At 47.1% G+C, this 10,865-nt stretch overlaps 1 protein-coding gene across 1 annotated transcript; it reads left to right on the top strand.

The window, feature by feature from the left end:
• Positions 1 to 8,209: 8,209 nt before the first annotated feature.
• LOC140394315 (NHP2-like protein 1) lies at positions 8,210 to 10,501 on the top strand. The gene is made up of 3 exons (XM_072481470.1): positions 8,210 to 8,367; positions 8,833 to 8,953; positions 10,069 to 10,501. The coding sequence occupies exons 1-3, from the start codon at positions 8,365 to 8,367 to the stop codon at positions 10,329 to 10,331; spliced, it is 387 nt and encodes a 128-aa protein (XP_072337571.1). The 5' UTR covers positions 8,210 to 8,364; the 3' UTR covers positions 10,332 to 10,501.
• Positions 10,502 to 10,865: the final 364 nt, after the last annotated feature.

The raw sequence follows: 10,865 nt of genomic DNA, 5'->3' as shown, positions 1-10,865 counted from the left end.
CACACACAATATGGCGGCTCACCGGCGACCTGATCTCGTGACACACACAATATGGCGGCTCACCGGCGACCTGATCTCGTGACCCACACAATATGGCGGCTCACCAGCGACCAGATCTGTGACCCACACAATATGGCGGGTGGCTCAACGGGGAATCTGTGATCCACACAATATGGCAGTTCACCAACAACCAGATCTGTGGACCACAAAACATGGCGTTCACCAGTGACCAGATCAGTGACCCACACAATCTGGTGGTCACCAAGGACTGGCTTTGGAACATGTCCAATATGACGACCAAATGTTCATGACAAAGCAAAGAAGCAACTGTCCTACTGAGAACTTGGAGGACAGTGAAAATACTTAAGGAAACTCAAAGCATCTCTCACATTCTCTTTTAATTTTTTTTTTCAATTATGAGTAATTTAGCATGGCCAATCCACGTACCTTGCACATCTTTGGGTTGTTGGGGTAAGACCCAAGCAGACACGGGAAGAATGTGCAAACTCCACACGGACAGTGACCCAGGGCCAAGATGGAACCCGGGTCCTCAGCGCCGTGAGGCAGCAGTGCTAACCACTGTGCCGCCGTGCTCATCTCTCGCAGTCTCATGGACTCACAGAAGCCTCTAGCTTGTGACCGATCAAAAATGCGGGAGAAAGTTATTTGGGAAGACACATCGAATGACTTGGTCAGTAGGATGCAGAGGCGAAGTTGAGGAGTCAATGGTTATGGATGGCAGACAAGAAAGTGGAGTTGAGCCCACAACCAGATCAGTCATGATCTCATCGAATGATGGAAAAGGCTCGAGGGGCTGAATGGCCAACACATATTCCAATCTTTGTATGCTAATATTGAATTATACTTTGCATATATCACACCGTACACAAAGTTGCAGTTGTTAGATATCTAAAACAAAAAAAGGAACTACTGGAAACATTCAATAGTTCTGTCAACATCTGTGAATAAAAGAGATTTGTTAAGATTTTAAGTATATACTCTTGGTTAGAACTGATTATTGGCCGACACGGTTAGCACAGCTGCCTCACGGTGCCGAGGACCCGAGTTTGATCCTGGCCCTGGATCACTGCCCATGCGGAGTTTGCACATTCTGTCTGCGTGGATCTCACCCCCACATCTCAAAGATGTGCAGAGTAGGTGGATTGGCTAACTTGCCCCTTAATTCGAAAAAAAGAATTGGGGACTCTGAATTTATTAGAAAAAAAAACTGGTTATTATTCCATAGAATCCTTACAGTGCTGAAGGAGACCATTCGGGCCATAGAGTCTGCACTAATCCTTCAAAAGAGCACTCCACCTAGGACCACTCTCCTGCCCTATCCCCATAACTCCACACATTGATCGTGGCCAGTCCACCTCACCTGCACCTCTTTGGACTATAGGAGGAAACCGGAGCATCCAGAGGAAACCCACGCAGACACTGGGAGAACATGCAAACTCCACACAGACAGTCATCCAAGGCTGGAATCAAACCTGGGTCCATGTCGTTGTGAGGCAGCAGTGCTAACCACTGTGCCATTGTGATGTAATTTGTCTGTTTTCTCCACAGATGTTGATTTACATGCTTCTCGCATTTTCTGTCTTTGCTGTAAAATCCTGCATCCTTACTTGGAAGAATATTAATTCTATTACATTTATTTATTTTTAAAAAACATCTGTAGGACATGCACATCCTGTCTATAAAGTTTATTTCCCATTCTCATAACTTTGCCACATCTTTATGTAAACATTTACCTTTGTACATCTCTGTATATTGCTGTTTGTAAGAAAACATTCAAGACATCCTGAAGCTCTCCTTAAAGCATGGCAACATTCAAGACGGAAGAGAAGCTTGCTCTCAATTGTTCAAAATGGTGACAACGTGTCTTTCAAGCTTTAAGTCAAAATGCCTTAACAATGAAGCAGACTAGTTGTTGTGAAAGAAAGTAAAGGAAACAAATTATGTGCTCCGGATCCCACTACCTCCATGCTCAAAAGACCTACCAGTCGAGAATCAACCTGTTCAGTCACACGAACACCCATGACAGGATCCCGCACCCCTGCGTGGATGTCATTCTTGAATCGAGGGACAATCGACAACAATCACAATGCTGTGTAAATATTTCTCATTCATATTTCCTTTGTCAACTGTCACAGTGTTGTTACTGGTTCTGGCCACAGGTAGCTGTGTCGGATGATTTTCCAATGCAACCATCTTACTCATAAAATTTTAAATACATCAGCTAGCCATAGGCTATGCTCTGGTACTGAACATTGGTTTATGAAGACCACATTGTATGTTAATGGTTTACGGATAATTTAGCAATTTGCTAAGTGAATGATAAATCGCTAAAACTGCAGTGATACATTACCAAACCTCTTTGTATTGCTTAGAAATAACATCGGGAAATTAAACTTCATAGAGAATGTATTTATTTTTTGTATTTTTAAATAAATTTAGAGTACCCAATTAATTTTTTCCAATTAAGGGGCAATTTAGCATGGCCAATCCACCTACCCTGCACATCTTTTGGGTTGTGGGGGCAAAACCCACGCAAACAGGGGGAGAATGTGCAAACTCCACACGGACAGTGACCCAGAGCCGGGATTCAAACCCAGGTCCTCAGCGCCACAGTCCCAGTGCTAACCACTGTGCTGCCCCTATTCACAGAGAATTTATATTATAGTTCCTAAAAAGTGAGTTTGTAATGTAGGAACAACATTATTAATACTTGTTACAGACAGGGGAGAGATGTGGGATAATTTCTCCCCTTTCCCCACCTCTTGGCTGACTGCCAAAAAAAGATTTTTTAGATAAGTGTTTTAAAACGTTTGAGTGATGTAACTTATAAGAACACACACAAAACTCAGGTGTTTTGGTATGTTAAAAACAAAAGGATAAACATTTGTTTCTAGCAACGCCTGAAAACATATACAAACATCCGCTCCTCATTCACACTCTAAAGAGTCTCATGCACTGATTTTTTTTCTTTTAAATTCCAATTAAGGTGCAATTTAGCATGACCAATCCACTACCCTGCACATATTTTGGGTTGGGGGGGGGGGGTGGTGAGACCCACGCAGATACAGGGATAATGTGCATACTCCACATGGACAGTGACCCGGGGCCAGGATAGAACCAGGGCAGTGACCCGGGGCTGAGATCGAACCGGGGTCCCTGGCGTCCTGAGGTAGCAGTGCTAACCACTGCACCACCGTGTCACCCCCTGCACTGATATATTTTTTGAAAATATTTTTATTCTCCTTTTTCACATTTTCTCCCAAGTTTGCACCCACCAACAATAAACAATAAGCAGTAACGAATATAATGTCAATCCCCATATCAACAACAACAATCCCATCCTCCCACCAACCCCTAAACAACTGCCCGCATGTCAACATAAACAAATAACAAAAGGGAATTAGGAATCACCCATAGTCACCATTAACACATACAGCCCCCCTCCCCAACTAATGTTCAATGTTATCCAGTTCTTTATTTTTAATATAAATTTAGAGTACCCAATTACTTTTTTCCAATTAAGGGGCAATTTAGAGTGGCCAATCCATCTAGCCTGCACATCTTTGGGTTGTGGGGGTGAAACCCACGGGGATAATGTGCAAACTTCACATGGAGTGACCCAGAGCCGGGATTGAACCTGGGACCTTGGCGCAGTGAGGCTGCAGGGCTAACCCACTGCGCCACCGTGCTGACCCAATGTTATCCAGTTCTTGAAAGTGCACAATGAATAACGCCCATGAATTGTTGAACCCCTCCATCCTTCCCCTCAGTTCAAATCTAACCTTCTCAAGAGTCAAGAATTCCAACAGGTCCCCCTGCCACACCAGGGCACAGGATGGAGAGGTTGATCTCCATCCCAACAGGATCCGCCTTCGGGCGCTCAACGAGGCGAAGGCTACAATCTGCCTCCGCACCCGTTTCCAACCCTGGCTGGTCTGACACCCCGAATATGGCCTCCCGAAGGCCCGGGTCTAGTTTCACGTGCACCACTTTAGAGGTTACCCTAAAGACCTCCTTCCAGTAATCCTCCAGCTTTGGACAGGACCAAAACATATGAACGTGGTTTGCGGGGCCCCCCCGCAATGTTCACACACATCTTTTACCCCCTCAAAGAGCTGGCTCATCCTCGCCCTCGTGAGGTGTGCTCTATATACCACCTTCAGCTGTATCAGCCCCAACCTCACGCACGAGGTGGAGGCGTTCACCCTCCAGAGCACCTCACACCAGAACCCCTCCACCACACCCTCTCCCAACTCTTCCTCCCACTTTGCTTTGATCCCTTCCAGTGGTGCCTTCTCCTCTTCCAAAATAGCCCCGTAAACTGCCGACACTACCCCCTTCTCCAGTCCCCTGTCATCAGCACCTCCTCCAGCAATATGGAGGCTGGCTCCACCGGGAAGCTCTGTATCTCCTTCCTGGCAAAATCTCAAACCTGCATGTATCTAAACATGCTCCATGCCCCTGCTCCAGCCCATACTTCGCTCCCAGCTCCTTCAATCCTGCAAACCGACCCCAAGAAGCAAATCTTTTAGTGTCTTAATCCCTTTCTCTCCCCATTTTTGAAAATTACTGTCCCACTTCCCTGGCTGCACTGATATTTTTAAGAAGAGTTGATGAATATCAGTACAAATGATATTTTAGTTATTCAAGATGATAGTTGAAAACATTACTGGCCTGGAAATTCTCTTTCAGGTCACTTAAGAAAAAACGGAGGGTTGGAGGTTTCTGGTTGTTGCTCTTATCAGTCTTAGTTTATTACCTCTGATTATGTCACCTTTGCTCATGAGTCGCCAGGTATCGTTCTGATACCACCACATGGTTCAAGCTCGAGTTATGATTAATAAGTCAGCACACCGCTTAGTAAGATTGAAATCAACGGTCATTTATTATATACAACAAGTAATGCTTACACAATAATGCTACTCTCTATATAGAAACCTACCACTACTGGCCAATACTTAACTTTAGGAAGGGCCCACCAGGTCAGGGAAACGAATGGCTTATCGAATCGGATCTGGCCCGCGGGATTCAAAAGGCTGATACGGGTCGATGGCTAGGAGTCTATCGGGTAGCGATCGCTGGAGTCAAACTTACGCTTTCTGGTCGATGTTCTTGCGAAGGTCGCGAGCAGGCGAAGAAGGGAGAGAGAGAGCGATCTGAACTTGGCCCCTCACTTTATAGGGTCCCGGGGCTTCCCGCCTCTCGGGGCGGCCCTTGACCCTGAGTCCCAAGTGATTGGACTTGTTCCCAATCACTGGGTTCGATATATCCAATAACGGGGCGATTCCTCGATCGGGGGGTGGTCGTTCACCTGTCTTTGTTTCGGCCACTGCAGGCGCCAACAGGTCTGGCCCGGCATTCAATTGCTAATATGTTGCAATTGTTCCCGGGGATAGCCGATTAAACTGCAGATGTCTGGGTTGATGTGCTGCTAATAGTCTTGAGTATCGATCTGGGCCGACTTCCCCAGAGCCAAATATGCTATTCTGTCTGCAGCTGTCCGTTTGTGTCCTGTTGCCTGCTTTTCCCATCAGCCTTTTCGGTTAGCCATTTTAAATCGGGTTTTGGCCAAATTAATAGGGAATCAGCCATTTTAGGTGGCTACATGGTGATGAACCCACAATGATACTCCAAACAGTAGCAGTTTTCTGGCTTTTCAGTCATATTTGTGGTCAAGTCTCTGTTGTGGAGAAATATAATCCTGCAGGTAAAGCAAATAAGTCCAGCTTCTCTGACGATGATGGATTCTTTCAGAGGGTCCTCTTTTGTTTTGGGTAAGATGGGTTCCCTCTGGTCAGTGTATCCTGGACTAACATGGCTTGGTCTGGCTGGTTCTTTTGGATTAACAAGGACATCCAGGTATTTCATATCACAAGTCAGTTTCTGTCTTGTAACAACAGTATCAATGTAACAAATTGTTCACATCACAGGTTGATAGCTGAGCAAGTTGCCACACAGGAGGATATTTGATAACACATCAACATTCTAGCCATGAATAGACTATGAAATGCTTTATTTGTAATTCCATTTCCATGGAGCCAGTCATTGTTACTTTAATTTGCTTCAACAGAAGGTCCTCCAAGGCCATTTCTATTTTTATGCCTTTTGAGCAGTATGCTCAGATATGTTTGTCCTTGTACAGTCACCTGACTCTGGAATCCATTTTGTCATGATAAATTGTTAATTTTTTGTGCTTCTTTATAAAGTAAAATTGTCCATCACTTTGAGACGTTCATGTGCATGCAATGCAGGCGTGACATCCTGTGAAGTCCACAATTATAGAAGCCGAGAGCCAGTAAAACATGCAATCTTAGACTCTGCTGGATCTGAGCAGAGTGACCATAAGGAATAGACATTTGGAGGCAAAGCAAGGTTTAATGCCATACACAGCTACTTTGTCGTGTTAGGTACACTGGTATAACACTGGCTGCAACTGGATGCAGCTTAGATCAAAAAGATACTCCAGACCTTGAAGTTAGTTCGATCAGGTTTATTGAACTAATAGCACAGTTAGCACAGTTCTCTGTGAGTTCGACTCCCTGCTAACTTAAGTGTGGTTACTCTGTCTGACTGAACCAGACTAGCTCTTAGCCACGTGGTGGAGGTGTGAGATTGTAACAACACCCTTGACTGACTCTCTAGATGTTCATCAGTGGAAATAGGCGGAGTGTGAGTGCCTCGTGTCTTTTATAGTCAGATCCCACCCCTGAGTGTCCTGCCTGCTTATTGGTCATGTCCTGTTCTCTGTGCCCATTAGCTGCTTGTCTGTGCCTGCCTGTATATCATTATGTGTGTGTCTGCATATCATGACACTCTTCTCCGCTCCCAGAAGGGTTATCCCACCCTGACCTACATTTAGGCCGGGGGTTTTATACCCAACAGGCTTCCCTTGTATAGGGGAAGTCCCGCCCCTTTAACGGGTAAGTTTATCACGTGATAGTCCATAACCTCTGTGAGAGAGCCGCTGCTCAGGAAACCGCACCTATGCCAATATCCATTCCGGTGGCTGGCAGAGCGGAAGGCTGTGGCTGCCAGGGTGACCAGGGTCGCGGACGTGCTGGGTGGCAGAGGAGTGGGCTGGATGACACCCTACGCGCTCGCCCAGCACGGATCGGTGTCCGTCTGGCATGCGGCTGAAGCCATTCAAGGCCTCAAAATGGTCGTGCTCGACCCCGAGGGCACACTTGATCTCGAGGTGATGCAGGTGTGCGGTGGTATCCCGTCTGGGTGGACCCCTGCTTGGACGGAGTTCCACATTCGTCCCAAGTCCCGGAACGTCCCCTGAGTGCCGGTACCCCACAACCACAGCCGCCTCACGGAAATACCCGCCGTTTCGTACTGAACGGAGGGGTTTCCTGCACGGTCTGCTGCTGCACACCTTCCACGTCCTTATCCTCACCCACCTTCCGGACGTGCCTCATTGCCGTCCAGTGGTGGAGGTCCCTCTACGGAGGTGTTCTTCCCATAAAACCTGGAGACCTGGGGTGGAAGGTGATGCACGCGGCAGTACAGTGCAACCACTGTTTGCACCGGTTCACGGACGTCCAAGAGCCTTGCCTTTTCTGCCACCTTGTGGAGTCCTTGAGCCACGTCTCTGTTCATTGTCCTACGTTGCACTCCCTTTTTGGTTTCTTGCTAACATTGTTAAGGTTTTGTTTGCACTTCAGCCCCACGCTCCTGATCTATGGGCATCTGGTGCAGAGGTGGGGGGGGGGGGGGGGGAGGCAGAGGCAGAGGACCTCCTCGTGAACCTGCTCCTGGACCTGACCAAACTTGCCATAAACAGGTCCAGGCAGTGGGCGGCTGAGGGGGGGTCATCTGACTGTCTGCCCCTCTTTGCGGCTTTATTCGCGACCGGGTATCCCTGGACAGAGAGCGGTGTCCATGGGCACACTCAAGGCCTTCCATGCTCGGTGGGCACTGCAAGGGCTGGACTATATTATACACCCTGATTCTCACATTTTGGTTTGATGGGTTTTAAGTTTCCGTTTCCTCTTTATTCCTTTTGGACTGTGCTCCGATTGTTCTTTGTCCACCAGTTAATTTTTGTTCTTCTATTCAGTTGACGGGCCTTATTAAAACCCTGAAGCTGCAGACGGGCCGAATGGCCGTCACGTGTAATGAATACATCTCAGCGGAGGTGGCGCTGCGAGTGCCTTGCCTCCCGATGACGAGTGGGTGCTCTCTTGCCCACTGGTGTCTCTTTGGTGCCGGGTGGTTTGAGTGAGCGCGGCGCCGGTGACTCGGAGGGAAGCTCGGTCCTCAGTGAAGCGGCAGCTGAGGGGACAGCGGGGAAAACACAGCTGAGAAAAGCCACCAGCCAGCTTGGATTATCGCACGAAGATGGTAAGTGAGGCCGGGCGGAGATTCCGCGGGTGGAGGCCGCAGGCTCCGGCCCTCCTTTCGCAGCCCAGGCTGCCTGCTCTCAGCGCGGTTCCTGGAGCTGAACCACTCCCCGGGCCGGTCCACAGCCACAACACCCCATACGCACAATTATAGAACATGCGCATGCAGACCGCTCTGCCCATCGTGTCCGTGTCAGCCCAAAGAGTTATCCAGCCTCATCCCACTTTCCAACTCTTGGTCTGGAGCCCTGGGGCTTTATCAGCTCAGGCAGCGCCTGTCCCAATTCCTCTGCCACAGGGCACGGAATTAAACAAACCCAGAGGTGACACGAGGAAAGGCATGTTTTTAAACACGAGGAGTGATGTACACAGCCGGATGTGGTTTTGTAATTTGGTGCAGGGCTACGTTAAGTACCAGGCTCCTTTCTAATAAATGCAACTGTGTATTGTGTTTTTATTAATGTAGTCAGAACAAGACGTTAACCCAAAAGCCTATCCTCTTGCGGATGCCCAGCTAACAAAGACAATTCTGGATCTTGTGCAGCAAGCGGGGAACTATAAGCAACTGCGAAAGGGAGCTAATGAAGGTACTTTATGTTAGGCTTCCTGGATACAGTTTTGGATATTAAATTGGAGCAGTCGGGTCAAACTGTATTCTCCAGGTGAAGGCCTATTTTGCTCTGCATATTCTAAGTGACTGCATTTCTATCAGCTTATCACACCTGTTCCAAAATGCTATCTATGCAACCAATTCCTTGTGAAGTTTGTGCACTGCAAGATCTCGCAAAATGGTCGTTCAGTTTGGTTTTATTGCTTCAGGGTAGATTAAACCGGATATGGGAAACCCAGCAACTTTTAACAGATTCATTCCATTCTGTACCAACCTGCAGTGGGAATAAGTTAATAATCAAAATGAAAAATAGTGAGAGGTGATGCCTTGGGGCAGCATGGTAGCAAGGGTCCCAGGTTCGATTCCGGCTTGGGTCACTGTCTGCGGAGTCTGCACATCCTCTCCGTGTGTGCGTGGGTTTCCTCCGGGTTCTCCGGTTTCCTCCCACAGTCCAAAGATGTGCAGGTTAGGTGGATTGGCCATGTTAAATTGACCTTAGTGTCCAAAATTGCCCTTAGTGTTGGTTGTGGTTACTGGGTAATGGGGATAGGGTGGGTGGTGTTGACCTTGGGTAGGGTGCTCTTTCCAAGAGCTGGTGCAGACTCGATGGGCCGAATGGCCTCCTTCTGCACTGTAAATTCTATGATATTGTGGAGCAGTACTTTCCCCTTTGGGGTAGGATTGCCTGACAATATGGGGCCACCATTGCTGCGTGGGAGGGTGACCAAGCATGGAACACTTCTTCCCCCCCCCCCCCCCCCCACCCCCCCTTGAGATGGATTGGTCAGAGTGTTCCCCTCACCAGACTCCTAAATGACCCTCTTATGGACTGATTTCATTAACACTACACCCTGTATGCTTCATCTGATGCCAGTGCTTTTGTAATTACATTGTATATGTTGTGTTGCCCTATTTATTTTCTTTATTCCCTTTTCTTCTCATGTACTTAATGATCTGTTGAGCTGCTCGCAGAAAAATACTTTTCACTGTACCTCGGTACACGTGACAATAAACAAATCCAATCCAATCCTTCTTTATACTTTCCTTTCTAAAACCAGAGGTCAGAATTAATAGACCTGTTTTTCTTTGCAGCCACCAAGACCTTGAACAGGGGAGTTGCTGAGTTGATAGTGATGGCTGCAGATGCTGAACCATTGGAGATTATTCTTCATTTGCCTCTTCTCTGTGAAGATAAAAATGTCCCTTACGTTTTTGTAAGGTCTAAGCAGGCTCTGGGGCGTGCGTGTGGGGTGTGTCGGCCAGTTATTGCATGCTCTGTTACAATAAAGGAAGGCTCTCAGCTGAAGCCACAGATTCAGTCTGTTCAACAGGCAGTCGAGCGTTTACTGGTTTGAATTGTGACAGTGTGAGATATTCTGCGACTGAACAGGAAAGGCTTCCAACCATCAGTTGTGTATATTCTATTTTTTTTTCTAAACTGCTTTTGAACATTGAGATAATTGTTCAAAGAACATATTTGTAATGTACTTTAATTTCTTGAATAAAAAGTGTGTCTCCTGAACTATCACTGCCTAAGGTATATGCCCTTGAAACTTGCCTTTTAAATGCTGGAGTGGCACTTCAGATGGTGGTACTGATTACTGGAGGTCAGTAACATCTGATTGAAAAAGGTACACCTCATCCTTTCCCCTGTAAGCTTTTCTTACTCTGCCTTCGCCTTATTTAACACAAACCTCTGTCTAAAATACTGGCCATGATGTGGAGATGCCGGCGTTGGACTGGGGTGAGCACAGTAAGAAGTCTTACAACCCCAGGTTAAAGTCCAACAGGTTTGTTTCGATGTCACTAGCTTTCGGAGCGCTGCTCCTTCCTTAGGTGAATGAAGAGGTATGTTCCAGAAACACATATATAGCCAGATTCAAAGATGC

The sequence above is a fragment of the Scyliorhinus torazame genome, chromosome 17, assembly GCF_047496885.1.
Source record: "Scyliorhinus torazame isolate Kashiwa2021f chromosome 17, sScyTor2.1, whole genome shotgun sequence".
Taxonomy (NCBI): Eukaryota; Metazoa; Chordata; class Chondrichthyes; order Carcharhiniformes; family Scyliorhinidae; genus Scyliorhinus; species Scyliorhinus torazame.
Note: the sequence above shows the minus strand (reverse complement) of the source record. Positions and strands in the feature narration are given on the sequence as shown.

Coding starts and splice junctions, on each gene's coding strand:
- LOC140394315 (XM_072481470.1), top strand. Junction 8,954..10,068: donor GCGAAAGGGAGCTAATGAAG/GTACTTTATGTT, acceptor TTTTCTTTGCAG/CCACCAAGACCTTGAACAGG.